Consider the following 19,533-nt stretch of genomic DNA (forward strand, 5'->3'; position numbering starts at 1 on the left):
CAACTAAAAATATCTGGCAACAAGGGTCTTTGCACAAGAAACCCCAAATAGGAGCCCTGCTAACCAAAGAAAATTACAGGAGTACATTGGCCCGAATTTCCTTGGGGCTGTTCCCATTCTGCCACCATACCTTCATCTCTTTATACACTGAAAAGAGGTTTCCATCACACTTCTGGCAAAGTTGCAAGACCGGCTCCAAGGGAATAATATACCTGCACCGAAAAACTATCGCGTGACTGGATAAACCTGTTATTTGTGTTTCCAAACACTTTTGTTAAAGAGTCATCTGGTTTAAAAGTTTCTTTTATAATCCATTAACAATAGAATGGGTTCTCTAGCATGGTTTTCAATACAGTGTTACAATGGTGCTCTACACAGTATCCCCATGGATACCCTATCATTATACATAAAGCTAGAGCTTGCTTTTCCTTTATTAAAAAATTGGTGATTTTGAAAGCTATAGCATTTTTGTGTTATCAAAGAGCTGCGTATCAGCACGGCTAATACTGTGGGTTAAATATGATAAATAGAAAATAAAAGGATCAATTGTATAATTATTGCTGCAGATGGCTTATCAAAATCAGTCATTCAATTAGGCATCACACCGACCAATTTCAAACCAGTATTAATGTGTCCTGGAAGCAGATAACTGCACATTTTCACATTTGAATATTGGTGTGTGATGCTAGGGGCTAGGACCTCACGTAGAGGTGAAAATAAATGAAAAATGAACAACAGACTGAATTCCTCTGCATTGCAAACCGATGGTGCAATCTGTACAGTACAGATACCTCAACACCAGTGATAGTTAAGGAGATACATTGCACAACATGCCCCCGAGGTTGTGTAAACCAGGAGGTCCTGTAAGGCTTGTCTAGCAACTCGCTCATTTATCATCTGAAGCAAATGGCATTGTGGTTCAAGAACTCATGTTTTCTACGAAACTTTGCTTAATAAAAGGAAGAGATCAAATCTACTCTCTCACACACTCATCCATCACCCCTGTGCTTGCTCCCAATTCTGCAATGCCTGAAATTTAAAATTCTCACCCTCGTATTTAAATCCCTTCATGGCCTTTACCCTCCCTGTCTCTGTAACCTTCCATGGCCCTACAACCTCCAGAGAACTCTGCATTCCTCCGACTCTGGCCTCTTGTGCATTCCCACCCGCCGCTCCCCACCCCAGCCACCTTTGTCCCACTGTTGGTATCTGTCTCTTCAGCCATGTAGGCCCTATGCTCTGGAATTACCTGCTTAAAACTCTCGCACCTCTTTTCTCCTTTAAGACCCTTCTTAAAACCCACCACTTTGGCGGAGCTTTTAGTGACCCCTCCCAATATTTCTTTCTTTAGGTCACGTCCATTTGTGTCTGATAATATTTTTGTGAAGCTCCTTGGAACATTTTTCTACATTAAAGGCGCTACATAAATGCAGTCATTGTTGATTTTATTTATGTCTATATCGGAGTTCTACAACTATCCACATGCACTGGGCCATCTCTGAAATATTAGCCATGAAGTGCTGTATCTTCATCCAAAATAACACATCTAACTGCAAACCATACTGTTTCCTCTAAAACACTGGTACTCAAAACATAGCTCTGGGGCCATTTGTGACCCATCTTCTGCCTCATTTGTGGTCCTTAGGAGACCTGCTGGTCGATTTGACTCATTCACCTCATTTAACAGCCCTCCAGCTCTCAGATGTTGCAGGAGCTGGGATTCAGGAGAAAGAGAAAACATTTTTTAAAATTTAAATGTAGATGTTTCCAAAAGAAAGCACATGGAGCATGTTTATGGTGGTTCTTTGAGAGCGGCCTTCAGTAAGAATCTGCTCAGACTGTAGCTCTCAACATTAGGTGAATGAGTATTCTGCTTTTAACATTTCAGCTTCACAGTTTTGCACATGTCAAAAAGGGAATGATAGGATGTGCAGTACATTAAGAATTTTAGTCGGGAGAATTAACCACAGGGAGGGGAAGAGGCAGAATGAAAATCCAATCACTATGGACAACTGGCTGAGGAAGGTACAAGGTATCTATCAGTTGGTAGCACACTCGCCTCCGAGTCAGAAGGTTGTGGGTTCAAGTCTCACTCCAGGGACTTGAGCACAAAAAGCTAGGCCAACACTCCAGTGCACTGCTGAGGGAGCTACACTGTTGGAGGTGCCATCTTTCAGGTTAGACGTTGAACCGAGGCCCCATCTGCTCTCTCAGGTGGACGTAAAAGATCCCAAGGCACTATTTCGAAGAGGAGCAGGGGACTTATCCCTGGTGTCCTGGCCAATATTTATCCCTCAACCAACATAACAAACACAGATTATCTGGTCATTATCGCATTGCTGTTTGTGGGAGCTTGTTGTGCGCAATTTGGCTGCCACATTTCCCACATTGTAACAGGGACTCCACTTCAAAAGTACTTTGTTGGCTGTAAAGCGCTTTGAGACGTCCGGTGGTGGCGAAAGGCGCTGTATAAATGCAAGTCTTTCTTTCTTTTCTATGCTATCTATGAAGAATAATCACTACTCCACCTGGTGTATTTACATTAGTGTCTGTACTAAGCAGCTTTTAAAATTTTGCATCCCAAAAGTCAAAGGAGAGTACATGAAACTGTACTGCTAGAAAGAATTCTAGCAAAAAAATTATAATGATAGTTTAAGAATTTTCATGAATAAATTTACATGTTATGCCTTAACTTATTAAATCCATGGTCAAATAATTGCACACAGTATGGCTGTCTGAAGAGCAGCCACTTTTCACAAAATAATGCTTGCTGATGTTACTCTACTGTAAAGAATATCAGCCGCATTAGCACAATGATTATTCCCCACTGGGGCCACAGGTTATACAGAGTGCATCTACCTGCCTGAACACTCATTAAAAATATACATAACATTTCACATTTTTAGTGAAGTTTGAAAGGATTCACTACTAATCAGTTTCTAACTTCTGAATCATCCTGTGTCTTTAATAACATTGAATAATTTCCATATTGAAAAACTAATGCAAAACTTAGGTGAGGCAAAAGAATGGTATTTATTTTGTTGCTTTCAGTTACTTCTAAAATAAAGGGCTACATTAAAACAGTGCTATAATAGAAGTGGAACAACAGTTAGAGATGATAAAATAGCAACAGCAATCAAGTTTATGGCCCGGATTTTAGTGCTTCTGACAGGGAAGCCTTCCACGCGCAAAAACCTGGAACTTGCGATGTCAAGTTTCGCTTGGACAAATCCATCGCATCTGCTACAAAAATCACTGGCGCAGAGTTGGGCTATTTGCCCAACTACTGCCCAGCGAATGCCCACAAAACCCTTACGCCTGGTAAAAGCAGGCATAAGGCCTTCTTTTACCAGCATAAAGGGTTAAAGTAAGTGTTAAATTAAATTTTTTTAATGATTTAAAACAGCCACATTTAAACTTAGTTTAGGTAAATTTTGGCAAATTTTGGCAAGTGCTAAAATGCTTAAATTTATCTTTCAAAAAAAATTTATTTTTATTTTACATGCTTAATTAAAGGGTTTTTAAATTAATTTTGAACACATGATCATTTATTTTTATTTAAGTGGTGTGAAATTTTATATATTTGGGGATTTCTATTATGCTTATGGGGATTCCGGAAGAGTCTGAAGCTCTGGAGACACCAGGTAAGTTCGTATTTTTTTTTTGCAAGCCTCCGACCACAATTTCCAGGCCAACGAAACCATCAGCATTCACTGTTATTACTCTGTAAAACTGACAGCAACTTCTGGAATAACAACAGAAAATGCTGGAAATACTCAGCAGGCCAGGCAGCATCCGTGGAGAGAGAAACAGAGTTAACGTTTCAGGTCTGGGACCCTTTATCAGAACTGATGAAGGGTCCCAGACCTGAAACGTTAACTCTGTTTCTAGCTCCATGGATGCTCCCTGGCCTGCTGAGTATTTCCAGCATTTTCTGTTGTTATTTCAGATTTCCAGCATCCGCAGTATTTTGCTATAGCAACTTCTGGAGTCTGCACATGCACAGTTAAACACGGAAATCCAGAAGTTGCTGTCAGTGATTTCCCGCTCCTCCACAGAGTGCACTGTTGAAGTCCTCGCAGATGGAAATCTGATAAATCACTTGAATTGACATAAACTTCAACTTTTTACGCTATAATCTCGCTGCAAAAGCCCTCAAAAAAGTTAAGCCTTGTTGAATAAGGTGTAATGGGGCTTTTAACTGTGTACAACCTCTGGCCCTGAAAAACTAATTATATATTTGTGGAATGTCAAATTTCTCCATTATGATACAAATTCCCATAGATTTTTAAAATAATAAAAAGTATTTCATTTAAAATTTGTTTATCATATTTAAGCTTTTACCTTAAACCCATGTGTATGTCCCAATCTTTATTTCACTTTCTGTAAAATGATTAAAAAGTGAAGGTTAATCAGTGCTTTTTACTTCCTAGTTTGCTGTCTGAGAATTCTTCAATGTGATTGGCTGCTTGAAGACATCACTGTTGCTGGACACCAAAGATCCTGTATACATGGCATCTGAATGAAATTAACGTTGGGAAAGATGAAATCCATGCCACAGAGATCGCTAGATCTTCATGGGCAGCTTTCTTCTAGGTCAGTGGCACCATGACTTTGCCGCTGACCGCAAAATACGGGCCAATGTTTATGTCTGCACTAGTGGTCATTCTGTGTAAGGAAGGTGGTTTATATTTGACATGTAGCAGGAGAATGCTGTTGTGGTATCTGTAGGAACAGCAGCCATATATAATTACGATAGTTAAAAATAGGAGTAGAGGGGGAGAGAGAGGAGGAGGAGGGACTATGAGGTGAGAGGGAGGGGGAGAGATAGGTACACATATGCTCACATGATATAAATGGGACCTACAGCAAGACCTGAAGAGACAGGACTTCTTATGGAGTAGCATGTGTTCAACTTTTTTTTTTTTTTTTAAATTAGAAGCGCATTAATTATTAATATTATAGACAGCAGCAGAGACAACGAGACAGGCATAAGTCATTGTGGACTGGCATAAGTCCAGTTACTTTTTAAAATGTAATGTACATTAAATAGCTGGAAAACCGTGTACATTATGCCCCTGAATTTCCAGGTAAGGCTCCCTGCCAAAAGCGGGATGTCAGAAGATTATACTTTAGCTGTTTTCTTGCTGGCAAGGGAGGGAAAACAGGATCCTGATAAAAGTTTAAAACATCTTGAGCCTGAAATTCCATGGGGGTTCTACAGGTATCCTGCCGGAGTTACTGAGAGAGACCAGTAGAATCATCACAGAATTGTGTTTTTTTTTAAAGGTACCAACACCAATGACTTAAGTGTCTAAGATCACGTAGATTATTATTTGAATGAATGGCAATAGATTGGGAGAAGGGGAAGTGCAAAGAGACCTGGGGGTCCTTGTGCACCAGTCGCTGAAGGTAAGCATGCAGGTGCAGCAGGCGGTTAAGAAGGCAAATGGTATGTTGGCCTTCGTAGCAAGAGGGTTCGAGTACAGGAACAAGGATGTCTTGCTACAGTTGTACAGGGCCTTGGTGAGACCGCACCTGGAGTATTGTGTGCAGTTTTGGTCACCTTACCTGAGGAAGGACGTTCTTGCCATGGAGGGAGTGCAGCGAAGATTCACCAGGCTGATACCTGGGATGGCAGGAATGACGTATGAGGAGAGATTGTGTCGATTGGGCTTATACTCACTGGAGTTTAGAAGATTGAGAGGGGATCTCATCGAAACCTATAAAATTCTGTCAGGTCTGGACAGACTAGATGCAGGAAGGATGTTTCTGATGGCCGGGGAGTCCAGAACCAGGGGTCATAGTCTAAGGATAAGGGGTAAGCCATTTAGGACTGAAATGAGGAGGAATTTCTTCACCCAGTGAGTGGTGAACCTGTGGAATTCTCTGCCACAGAGGGCGGTGGAGGCCAGTTCATTAAATATATTCAAGAAAGAGTTGGATATATTTCTTGAGGCTAAAGGGATCAAGGGATATGGGGAAAAGGCAGGGACAGGGTACTGAATTGGATGATCAGCCATGATCACATTGAATGGCGGAGCAGGCTCGAAGGGCCGAATGGCCTACTCCTGCTCCTATCTTCTATGTTTCAGCCAATGGTTCAGTTGGTAGCTTCACAGCTCAGTGTGAAACAGAGCCATAAAGACCAGGAAAGCCTCAGGTTTGATCCCCAGTTTGCACTGAGTTAGCTGATGTTAGCCAGGATAGCAGTAAAGGTTGTACAATTGCTGCAGCACCCCAGGCTAGGGAAGAGGCAAAAATCAACACGGTTCTCACTCCAGATCACCTACAGCGACTAATTTTTAGAAAGTATATGCATGTGGATGCTGGATAAGGAGAGAATTGAACTCAGCTGTGATGCCCCCTTCCCTACAATGGAATAGCCTGTCATATTCATGTCTAGGTTCATACATGAAGAATAGCCAATTAGATGAGGTACCAGAGGAACACAGTTGGGGGGGTGGGGAGGGAGCAACAAATGGGTGGAGCAATTAAGAGCAACACACTCTTCACACAGGAAATTATGATAGACTTGCAGTCCATCATTATACTGATTGTGGCATGCTGAAGGCATTCAATAAGGTACCACATAAAAGTTTGTTATGCAAGGTAAGGGCTCTTGGGGTTGGGGGTAATATATTAGCATGGATGGATAGAGGATTGGTTAATGGACAGAAAACAGAGAGTAGGGATAAACGGGTCATTTTCAGGTTGGCAGGCTGTAACTAGTGGGGTGCTGCAAGGATCAGTGCTTGGGCCTCAGCTATTTACAATTTATATTGATGACTTGGATGAAGGGACCGCGTGTAATGTATCCAAGTTTGCCGAGGAAGGATATACTTGTCTTAGAGGTGATGCAACAAAGGTTCACTAGATTGATTCCTGGGAGGAGAGGGTTGTCCTGAGGAAAGATTGAGCTTATACTCTCTGGAGTTTAGAAGAATGAGAGGTGATCTCATTGAAACATATAAGATTCTGAAGGGGATTGACAGGGTAGGTGCCGAGAGGTTGTTCCCCCTGGCTGGAGAGTCTAGAACTAGGGGGCATAGTCTCAGGATAAGGGGTCGGCCATGTAAGACTGAGATGAGGAGGAATTTCTTCAGTTAGAGGGTTGTGAATCTTTGGAAATCTCTACCCCAAAGGGCTGTGGATGCTGAATTGTTGAGTATGTTCAAGGCTGAGATAGGTAGATTTTTGGATTCTTGGGGAATCAAGGGATATGGAGATTGGGCAGGAAAGTGGAGTTGAGGTTGAAGATCAGCCATGATCTTCTTGAATGGCAGAGCAGGCTTGAGGGGCCATATGGCCTACCCCTGCTCCTAATTCTTATGTTCTTATATGGATATTGCCTCATTTAGTTCGCAATCAGGAATTTCTCTTTTCCAACAAAGCATAAGAACATAAGAAATAGGAGCAGGAGTAGGCCAATCGGCCCCTCGAACCTGCTCCGCCATTCAATAAGATCATGGCTGATCTGATCCTAACCGCCAATCCACTATCACAGAGCCATCTCCTGAATCTAACAGAATTAGACACACGAAATAGGAGCAGGATCAGGCTACACGGCCCCTGGGCCCGCTCCGCTCCCCACAGGGCCATGACCGATCCGAACCTAGACTCATGTCCAAATTCCTGCCCGCTCCCCGTAACCCTTAATTCCCTTTACTTCTAGGAAACTGTCTATTTCTGTTTTAAATTTATGTAATGATGTAGCTTCTACAGCTTTTTGGGGCAGCATATTCCATGGACCTACCACCCTCTGAGTGAAGTAGTTCCTCCTCATCTCAGTTTTGAAAGAGCAGCCCCTTATTCTAAGACTATGCCCCCTAGTTCTAGTTTCACCCATCATCGGGTTCATCTTCCCCGCATCCACCCGATCCAACCCCTTCACAATCTTATATGTTTCAATATGATCGCCTCTCATTCTTCTGAACTCCAATGAGTAGAGTCCCAATCTACTCAACCTCTCCTCATATGTCCATCCCCTCATCCCCGGGATTAACCGAGTGAACCTTCTTTGTACTGACTCGAGAGCAAGTATGTCTTTTCTTAAGTATGGACACCAAAACTGTACGCAGTATTCCAGGTACGGTCTCACCAATACCTTGTACAACTGAAGCAATACCTCCCTATTTTTATATTCTATCCCCCTAGCAATGAAAGCCAACATTCCATTGGCCTTCTTAATCACTTGCTGCACCTGCATACTAACCTTTTGAGTTTCGTGCACCAGGACCCCCAGATCCCTTTGTACTTCAGTACTTTCCAGTTTCTTGCCATTAAGATAATAACTTGCTCTACGATTTTTCCTGCCAAAGTGCATAACCTCACACTTTCCAGTATTGTATTCCATCTGCCAAATCTCTGCCCACTTACTTAGCCTGTCGATGTCCCCTTGCAGGTTTTTTATGTCCTCCTCACTCACTACTTTCCCTCCCATCTTAGTATCATCTGCAAACTTTGATATGTTACACTCGGTCCCCGCCGCCAAATCGTTGATATAGATTGTAAAGAGTTGGGGACCCAGCACTGACCCCTGCGGAACACCACTAGTTACTGATTGCCAGTCTGAGAATGAACCATTTATCCCAACTCTCTGCCTTCTGTTAGATAGCCAATCCTCTATCCATGCCAGAATATTACCCACAATCCCGTGATTTTTTATCTTAAGCAATAATCTTTTGTGTGGCACCTTGTCAAATGCCTTTTGGAAGTCTAAATACACTACGTCCACTGGTTCCCCTTTATCCGCCCTATACGTTACTTCCTCAAAGAACTCCAGCAAATTTGTCAAACATGACTTCCCCTTCATAAAACCATGCTGACTTTGTCCTATTAAATTATGATTATCCAAATGTCCTGTTACTGTCTCCTTAATAATGGACTCCAAAATTTTACCTACCACAGGTGTTAGGCAAACCGGTCTGTTTCCAGCCTTCTGTCTACTGTCCTTTTTAAATAAGGGTGTTACATTAGCAGTTTTCCAGTCTGCCGGGACCTTTGCCGAGTCCAGGGAGTTTTGGAAAATTATTACCAATGCATCCACAATCCCTACCGCCACTTCCCTCAAGACCCTAGGATGTAAGCCATCAGGTCCAGGTGATTTATCCGCCTTGAGTCCCATTATTTTACCGAGTACCACTTCCTTAGTGATTTTGATCGTGTTTAGCTCCTCCCCCCCTTTAGCCCCCTGTTTGTCCAGTGTTGGGATATTCTTAGTGTCTTCTACTGTAAAGACTGATGTAAAATATCCAGTGTTTTTGCCATCTCCATATTTCCCACCATTAATTTCCCAGTCTCATCCTCTAAGGGACCAACATTTACTTTAGCCACCCTTTTTCTTTTTATATGACTATAAAAACTCTTACTATCTGTTTTTATATTTTTTGCTAATTTACTTTCATAATCTATCTTCCCTTTCTTAATCAATCTTTTTGTTATTTTTTGCTGTCTTTTAAAGTTTTCCCAATCCTCTATCCTCCCACTAGATTTGGCTACCTTATATGCCCTTGTTTTTAGTCGAATACTATCCTTAATTTCTTTACTTAGCCACGGATGGCTGTCTTTTCTTTTACACCCTTTTCTTCTCAGTGGAATATATTTTTTTTGGAAGTTGTAAAATAACTCCTTGAATGTACACCACTGATCATGTATCGTCTTACCCTTTAATCTATTTTCCCAATCCACTCTACTCAATTCCGCTCTCATACCTTCATAGTCTCCTTTATTCAAGCTTAGCACGCTTGTTTGAGATCCAACCTTCTCACCCTCTAATTGAATATGGAATTCAACCATGTTATGGTCACTCATTCCAAGGGGATCCTTTACTAGGACATTTTTAATTAATCCCATCTCGTTACACAGGACCAGATCTAAGGTTGCTTGCCCCCTGGTCGGTTCAGTTACATACTGCTCAAGAAACCCATCCCTAATACACTCAATGAACTCATCCTCAAGGCAGCCCTGCCCAATTTGATTTGTCCAATTAATATGATAGTTAAAATCCCCCATAATTATAGATGTTCCCTTATTACAAGCCTCAACTATTTCCTGATTGATACTCCGTCCAACAGAGTTGCCACTGTTCGGAGGCCTATAGACTACGCCCACTAGTGTTTTTTTCCCCTTATTATTCCTGACCTCCACCCAAATGGTTTCATTATCCTGATCTTTTGACCCAATATCATTTCTCTGTATTAGTGATTCCTTCCTTTATTAACATAGCCACCCCACCTCCCCTTCCTTCCTGCCTGTCCTTCCTGATCGTTAAATAACCTGGTATGTTTAATTCCCAGGCATTGTCACCCTGCAGCCATGTTTCTGTAATGGCCACAAGATCATACCCATATGTAGTTATTTGTGCCATTAACTCGTCTATTTTGTTACGAATGCTACGTGCATTCAGATAGAGAACTTTCAAATATGTTTTGTGACACTTAGTTCCTGCTTTTGCCCTTTTTATTACTTTACCTTTTACTCCATACCTTCTGCCCCTTCCTGACACACTCTGGTTTTTAATTTCCCCACTGCTACCTAAGTCTATGACCTTCTCTGTTGTCATTTTTATTATTTGCTCTCTAGGAACCTCCCCCCCCACTAGTTAGTTTAAAGCCCTCTCTACAGCCCTAGTTATATGATCCGCCAGGACTCTAGTCCCAGCACTGGCCAAGTGAAGCCCGTCCCAACGGAACAGCTCCCTGCTGCCCCAGTACTGGTGCCAGTGTCCCAGGAAGCAAAACCCATTTCTCCCACACCAGTCTTTGAGCCACGCAGTTAACTCTCTAATTTTATTTGTCCTAGCCAAATTTGCTCGTGGCTCAGGTAATAATCCAGAGATTATTACCCTTGTGGTTCTGCTTTTTAATTTGGCCCCTAGCTGCTCAAACTCCCTCAGCAGAACCTCCTTCCTTGTCCTATCTATGTCGTTGGTACCAACATGGACCACGACAACTGGATCCTCCCCCTCCAAGTTTTTCTCCAGTCCAGAGGAGATGTCCTTAACCCTGGCACCGGGCAGGCAACACAGCCTTCGGGACTCTCGCTCTCGGCTGCAAAGAACTCTATCTATCCCCCTAACGATGCTATCCCCTACCACTACAACATTTCTTTTAACTCCCCCCACTTGAATGGCCCCCTGCTCCACGGTGCTGTGGCCAGGTTGCTCATCCTCCCTGCAGTCCCTGCTCCTGTCCCCACAGGGAGTAAGAGCCTCGAACCTGTTGGACAAGTGCAAGGGCTGCAGCTCCTCCAACACTACCTCCTGGATCCCCGTACCTGCCTCACTTCTAGTCACACCATCCTGACCCTGGCCACGGACTACATCTGAATTAATTAATCTAATTGGTGTGACTACCTCGTGATCCACAGAGTCCAGGTAACTCTCCCCCTCCCTGATGTGTCTCAGTGTTTGAAGCTCGGACTCCAGCTCTTCAACATGGAGCCGGAGTTCCTCGAGCAGCCAACACTTACTGCAAATGTGATCACTGTGAGCATCAATGGTGTTCACCAGCTCCCACATATTGCAGCAGCAACACATCGCCTGATCTCCCATTCTATGTAATTAATTAAATTTATTAATATTATTCTTAAATATTCTCTGCCCCGATTCTAGATGGTGAATATCACACCTTAGAAACTATAAACCAAAGAGATTTAAGCTTAAAAGGGAGAAATACTTACCAATCAATCACTTACCCGCTTTCTGGTGACGTCACACTTGGATTACTTTTTACCTCTCTCCTTCCCTCCGAGTTCCCAGACTGGAGATTGGTAAACCTTACCTGGTCTCTGGGGCCTTTTATAGCCCCGCTCTGCCGCTCGAGATTCCCGCCAACGCTGTGAGACCTTACCTGGTCTCTGGGGCCTTTTATAGCCCCGCTCTGCCGCTCGAGATTCCCGCCAACGCTGTGAGACCTTACCTGGTCTCTGGGGCTTTTATAGCCCCGCTCTGCCGCTCAGGATTCCTGCCGACGCTGTGAGGCCTTACCTGGTCTCTGGGGCCTTTTGTAGCCCCGCTCTGCCGCTCAAGATTCCCGCCGACGCTGTGAGGCCTTACTTTAAAAATGACCAAAAGGATAATAGTTAGAAGTTTGGGTCTGCCGTAAATAATTTCTCATGTCTGCTTGTACCTTTGTGACCTAAACCAGATAGTCACATCTTTTGCATGTGTGCTTTTTCAATCTCTCCGAGGGCAGATCAAGCAAACATCGGTGAGATGAGGCCAGAAACAAATCATTAAGCTGGTTTATTAATAGTACGATGAACATACAGAACAGGCATTATAACCAGACTCACTTAATTAAATCCATACAACTTATCTTCACAATAATACAAAATAAAATACACGGCACACTAGTCCTCATCTGTGAATCATTTTGACTTAAACAATACAACTTCTATTGACCAACATTTCTAAACTCTTTGCCTCAGCAAAAGCTCTCACAGCTTTCTCTTTAACAAACCTGACAAGTGCCGAACATCAGTTAAGTAATCTGGCCACTTCCAGAAAGTGCCAACAGCTTCGGGCGGATGAGTGTAGTGAGGCCCTTGGTGGAGGAAACGTTATCAAAAAGCAGTTGAGTGAATCCCTGAATTAGCCAATAGCATCTACAACCTGCAAACCATGATGCAGCCGCTGTACATAACAAGTCAATGAAAGATCAGCCATAGATAGTCTGGAACACAATATCTGGGTTCAAGTCCCTGCCTTAGTTGTGGAGGAGTCACAGCTTTGACAGTAGTTGATGCCATTCTATCCCCCAATTGCCCACTGACTAAAGGCACCAGCCCACATAGTACTTGTGGTAAACCACTGTATTGTATATTGCCACCTCTGGGTGGCGCTGTGTATGGAGGCATGCCTCAGCTGACTCCACCCACCACTGTGTGGGTTTCGTTCAGACTTGTTCAGTCACTCACGAAGAAGCATGGTCTCTTCTTAGCTAATAAAAGCCTTATTCATCTCTTCTTTGACTCATCACCTTTTATGAAGTAATTGATAAGCGTATCAATTTTATTAGCTAAAAGTTAAATGGCGACACCTGAGGAGCAACAACAGCAACGGATACAGCAGACATTGCTGAGAGCCCTCAGACCACCACGCCTGGACCTCGACCCTCAAGATGTGGGTGCATCAGCCAAGTTTGAACACTGGCTGAGCTGCTTTGAATCCTTCCTCGCAATCTCACAGGTTACAGAGGAGGATCACAAACTGAAAATTTTGACCGCCCAGGTGAGCCATCAAGTATATATGCTAATCCGGGACTCTAATACGTACGTGGCGGCCCTCGAGCTACTAAAAGGGCAATATACGCGCCCAGTGAACACAATTTACGCCCGACACCTCTTGGGATCCCGCAGGCAGCAACCGGGAGAATCGGTAGGGGCATTTGCACGGGCGCTACTGGCACTCTGCAGAGACTGCGATTGTAAAGCGGTAACGGCTGTGGAGCACGCGCAGGGACTCGCCTGTGATGCCTTCGTCAGGGGCCTCCAGTCAGACCACACCCGGCAGAGACTGCTAGAAAGCAAGGAACCCGACCTGAAGACGGCCATTGCCCTTGCGCTCTCGTTAGAGGAGGCCCACCGAAACCTCGAGGCATACCCCCGTAACGGCGCCGAGACATGGCAATCGAAACCGTGGGACACGGGACCGCCGCCCCCGGCACCAACCGCTGCAGCGACCCAACCGAGACAGCAGCCTCCGGTAAGAACTGCTTCGATGCCCAGTAACCAGGCCCAAAAATGCTATTTCTGTGGCCAGTTAAAACATCCCAGAGCGCACTGCCCAGCTAAGACAGCTACCTGCTCGGGCTGCGGGAAGAAAGGCCATTACGCTAACGCCTGCAAGGGGAAGCCAGCCAGCAGCGCAGCGTGCGGGCCGTGGGAGCAGCCATCTTATCCGCCATTTTGTGTACCCCCGGCCGCATGGCATCCGCCGCCATCGTATCCAACGCACTCAACCGCCATTTCGTCACCGGAACCGACCACCGTCTCGGCGGATGACTATAGTGACTCACTAAGCCACATACTGGCCTCCGTGACGCTGGATCAAGGCCACCCTCACCATCTATCCAGCTCCATGATGGATATCGCGGTAAACGGCCGCGCCACCAGTTGCCTGATCGACAGCGGGAGCACAGAGAGTTTCGTCCACCCCGACACGGTACGTAGCCACTCCCTCACGATTCTGCCAACGCACCATCGCATTTCTATGGCGTCCAAGTCCCAGTCAATGGACATCAGCGGCTACTGTGTGGTGACCCTGTCAGTAGGGGGCACTGAATATAAAAAATTTAAACTGCTAGTCCTGCCCCGTCTTTGCGCTGCCGTCCTGCTAGGGTTGGATTTTCAGTGCCACCTTAAGAGTGTCACACTAGCATACGGTGGACCCCTCCCCCCACTCACAGTCTGCAACCAACAACTTTTAAATCGCCCGCTGCAAACCACCTGCAGCCTTTCCACATTAAAAGTCCCCCCCCCTCCCCTGTTCGCTAACCTCACCCGCGACTGTAAACCCATCGCTACCAAAAGCAGGCGGTACAGTGCCGGGGACAGAGCTTTTATCAGCTCTGAGGTGGAGCGGCTCTTGAAGGAGGGCATTATCGAAGGTAGCACTAGCCCCTGGCGAGCCCAGGTTGTAGTCGTTAAAACCACTGCAAAACGCCGCATGGTAATCGACTACAGCCAAACCATAAACCGGTACACCCAGCTGGACGCGTACCCCCTCCCTCGCATATCTGATATGGTCAATCAGATTGCGCAATACAAAGTATTCTCCACCATCGACCTTAAGTCAGCGTACCACCAGCTGCCCATCCGCCATGAGGACCGCCAGTATACTGCCTTCGAGGCAAACGGCCGCCTCTACCACTTCCTTAGGGTCCCCTTCGGCGTCACCAACGGGGTTTCGGTCTTCCAAAGGGAGATGGACCGAATGGTTGACCAGAACGCGCTGCGGGCAACCTTCCCCTATTTGGATAACGTCACCATCTGCGGCCACGACCAGCAGGACCACGACGTTAATCTAGCAAATTTCCTCCGTACGGCCCAACGGCTGAACCTAACGTACAATAAGGAAAAATGTATGTTTCACACCAAGCGCCTGGCCATCCTCGGCTGCGTGGTGGAGAACGGAGTCATCGGGCCCGACCCCGACAGAATGCGCCCCCTAATGGAGCTACCCCTTCCCCACTGCCAAAAAGCACTGAAGAGATGCCTGGGGTTTTTCTCCTACTACGCCCAGTGGGTGCCCCTCTATGCAGACAAAGCCAGGCCCCTCATCAAAGCCACCTCCTTCCCCCTGACACCAGAGGCGTGTGCAGCCTTCACTCTTATCAAGAACGATATCGCGAAGGCCGCAATGCACGCGGTGGATGAGTCCATCCCCTTCCAAGTGGAGAGCGATGCCTCCGACTTCGCCCTAGCCGCGACCCTTAACCAGGCGGGCAGACCCGTGGCCTTTTTCTCAAGGACCCTCCAGGGCCCCGAGACGAGACACTCCTCCGTCGAAAAGGAGGCCCAGGCTATTGTAGAAGCGGTGCGTCACTGGAGGCATTACCTGGCCGGGAAACGATTTACCCTGCTCACTGACCAGCGTTCAGTAGCTTTTATGTTTAATAATAAGCAGAGGGGTAAAATCAAGAACGACAAGATCTTGAGGTGGAGAATCGAACTCTCCACCTACAATTATGATATCTTGTATCGGCCAGGGAAACTCAATGAGCCCCCAGATGCCCTATCACGTGGTACATGCGCCAACGCGCAGAGTGATAGGCTGCAGTCCCTCCACAATGACCTCTGCCACCCGGGGGTCACCAGGTTTTTCCATTTTATCAAATCCCGTAACCTGCCCTACTCCATCGAGGAGGTCAGGACCATGACCAAGAGCTGCCAAATCTGCGCCGAGTGCAAACCGCACTTCTATAGGCCGGACAGAGCAAGCCTGATCAAGGCCACCCGCCCCTTCGAACGCCTGAGCGTCGATTTTAAAGGGCCCCTCCCCTCCGCTGACCGCAATGTGTACTTCCTCAACATAGTTGATGAGTACTCCCGTTTCCCCTTTGCCATCCCTTGCCCAGACATGACCAGTACCACGGTCATCAAGTGTCTGAATGACATCTTCGCTCTGTTCGGGTTCCCCAGCTATATACATAGCGACAGGGGCTCATCGTTCATGAGCGACGAACTTCGGCAGTACCTGCTAACAAGAGGTATCGCCACGAGCAGGACCACCAGTTACAACCCCCGGGGGAACGGCCAGGTGGAAAGGGAGAACGCGACGGTTTGGAAGGCAGTCCTCTTAGCACTAAAATCTAAGGGCCTTCCGACCTCCCGCTGGCAGGAGGTCCTCCCTGCAGCGCTTCACTCCATTCGGTCACTGCTTTGTACTGCCACTAATGCGACCCCTCATGAGAAAATGTTCGTTTTCCCCCGGAAGTCTACATCGGGAACCTCGCTACCGGCATGGTTGACTTCTCCTGGGCCCGTCCTACTGCGGAGGCACGTGAGGACGCATAAAACGGACCCCCTGGTCGAGCGGGTGCACCTCCTACACGCCAACCCCCAGTATGCCTGGGTGACATACCCAGACGGGCGGGAGGACACGGTCTCCATACGAGATCTCGCACCCTCGGGTACCCCTGAATTACCACCGTTATCCCCCTTACCACCGTTATCCCCCTTACCACTGTTATCCCCCACCACCCCTCCCAACCCAACCCCTGCAGACGGCATGCCAAAGCCCCAGGAATCTTCGCCAACCACCCAGACACCAGACCCGACGTCGGATGCTGCAACACCACCGCCGCCACCACGACGATCAGGACGTCAGACAAGGCCTCCTGATAGACTTAACTTGTAGTACCCTTCACCCCGCCGGACTTCACATTAAACAAGGGGTGAATGTGGTAAACCACTGTATTGTATATTGCCACCTCTGGGTGGCGCTGTGTATGGAGGCATGCCTCAGCTGACTCCACCCACCACTGTGTGGGTTTCGTTCAGACTTGTTCAGTCACTCACGAAGAAGCATGGTCTCTTCTTAGCTAATAAAAGCCTTATTCATCTCTTCTTTGACTCATCACCTTTTATGAAGTAATTGATAAGCGTATCAGTACTACGCCATACAGGTCCCTGGTTTGATTCCTGCTCTGTGCCGAGTTAGTTGAACTCAGCCAGGGTAGAAATGGGGGCTGCGAATAATTGGCTGTTGGATTAAGGAAGAGAAAAATCAGCCAGTGTTCCCGCTCTTGATCATTATTCAGTGGCACCTGTTGGAAAGTGTAGGTGTGTGGATGTAGGGCGAGAGCAGGACCAGACCCAGCTGTGTAGGAACTCGCCCACCCACCCAAGAGCACATAGCCTGCAATCTCACATATGGGGAAAGAGAGCTGCCAGTGTGGTACTGCCCTCGGAACCCATAAAAGAGTCACTACCCTTATGGGCAGGAGGAGAAAAATTGGGAGGAAAGAATTCTGCAGGAGACAACCGCCTGGACTGCATTCAGTGTTTCCAGTTATTTTGCTTCAGTGTTATTGGAGAATATTTTCAACCTGTAGCAATCGCAGCAGACCAAGCAGTATCCAAATAGTAAACTGTGTGGGCATGTGCCACAAGAGAACTCTGCGTTAGTGAACATCTCTAACAAGCGTTGCTCATACTGTCACCCCTTTTCAGGTGAGTAACTTGGCCGCTTGTAAATGTGTCAGCACACGTGCACTGGCCCCGAGCCCGGCCCGGCCCGCCGGAGCACAGCCTGGGTGGGTAGACCTCCACTCAGGAGTGAAGGGTCGACCTTTAGAGTTAGCGATTTAAGGTCCAGCCTTTAACAGCAGAGCAAATGCATCCCGCCCGCCCGTGGTGCGGATGGAGCAGCAGGCGTGCAGTGCGTAGCCGAAAGGGTTAAGGCTGCAAACTTGAGCCGTGGCGCGCGCTCACATTTCCGCATCGAGCTCAGCGTGGTGCGGCCGGACTCCACCTTCAGAATATTTTATTTTTAAAAAGCTATTCTTCCAAACATTTCTCCTCCTCCCCCGGGCCGCCAGAGCAGCCGCTCTCGCTGGCTTGGCGATATATTAGACAAAATGTGAAGTGAAGTTTGTGGCGCTGCCGGTTCGCGCGGCTGTGGCAGTGCCCGGGCAGCGCCGGCACATTCCCCGCCGACCAAGTCTCGCTGTTGCTCTAATCTCCCCAAGAGTTACAGTGTGTCCCACTAAAGCCGAGCCCCGGCCTGGCGATATCAAACGGTAGCGAACCGTCAGTGACAGGAGCATATGTTCAACAATACATTTTTACAATTCACAGCAATACAATGTGGCTGTTTGCAATAGCAGTGAGAGTGGCGAGGCTATTATTATTCTATATATATATTTGTGTTGTTGTTGCTGGTGACTTACGCTGCTGTTCTCGCCCGTCCAGTGCACCATCGCCTGGTTGTGGGAAGAGTCTCCTCGGAGGATGAAAGAGGTGCTGAGCAGAGCCGGCTCCTGCGGGATCGGTGACCTCTTCGCCCGAGCTCCTTCGTCCAGCCCGCCACGCTCCGGCGGAGTTCGGCCGAGCCCCAGCGGTTGTCTCCCAAGCCCAGCGCCCGCCGTCCGCTCAAAACGCAGCGAGATCCCGGCCAGAGCCGAAGGGAGAAGGACCAGCCCGAAGGAAATGCAAAGCCACAGGTATCTGGAAAGCGAGCTCGGTGTCCAGGGAGCCGGGGAAAGAGCACTGCCCCCGTGCACCGCGGCTGCCATGATCATGTGGCCGTGGTAATTGCAAGCCGGCTGGTGACCAGGGTTGATTTAAATGTGTGTGGATGATCCAAACCCAGAGACAGATCCACAGTCTCACGCACAGAGAAAGAGGGTGGAACAGCAGCTCACTTAATGCTCACTGAGCTTTTTTCCTCTTTCCATCACTCACACTCGGGCAGGCAGGCAGCCAAAGAGCACCATCTGCTGGAGGTAAGGACTTGGTCCAGCTTACAGTCGTGCTCTGAGGAACCGCACACCCCACCTGTGCAGACAGCATGGCGACTTGCTGCTGCCCTTTGTGGCAGCGTGGGCTGTTATAGGGTTTGCCAACCCTCCAAAATTGTCCTGGATTCTTCAGGAATTAAAGATGAATCTCTTGGGCATTGCTGTGAGCAATCTGGCAGAAAATCATGGGGGAAAATGTTTTTTTCAATTTCTTTCAACACTTTTTTGTTTTAGTTTAAAAATATTGGAGATGGGGAAAAGACCTTTTGACTGGGCGGGCCATTGGAGGCAGGAGGTCATGTGGTGAAACTTCCAAGAATATGTCCAGCCAGAGTTGGTAACTGTTGAGAGTTTTCAAAGTACTTCTTTTGCTGCCACCCTGTGACATTAAATAGTTTAAGGTAAGTAATAAGGACGGGTCACAAAGCACATTTGTGCTCCAACGCACTGTTAGAGATAGAAACATGCAGATTTCTGACGTTCTCCTGTATGTCGTCCTGATCTTGGTCATTTGCTCTTGTCTCCTGTCACTGCCAGGCAGTAATTCCCCACAGTAAGGAACAAT

General features: G+C 46.8%; 1 protein-coding gene across 1 annotated transcript in view; it reads right to left on the reverse strand.

Moving 5' to 3' along the window:
* Positions 1-19,015, reverse strand: part of sorcs2 (sortilin-related VPS10 domain containing receptor 2) — an 879,651-nt gene extending 860,636 nt beyond the window's left edge. Inside the window, exon 1 of the mRNA XM_085964704.1 lies at positions 18,399-19,015. Within this exon, the coding sequence (XP_085820830.1) occupies positions 18,399-18,749 (351 nt within the window). The 5' untranslated portion in view covers positions 18,750-19,015. The remainder of the gene's footprint in view (positions 1-18,398) is intronic.
* Positions 19,016-19,533: the final 518 nt, after the last annotated feature.

Source organism: Somniosus microcephalus, chromosome 2 (assembly GCF_052327205.1).
Source record: "Somniosus microcephalus isolate GS21.2 chromosome 2, FLI_Smic_1.0, whole genome shotgun sequence".
NCBI lineage: Eukaryota > Metazoa > Chordata > Chondrichthyes > Squaliformes > Somniosidae > Somniosus > Somniosus microcephalus.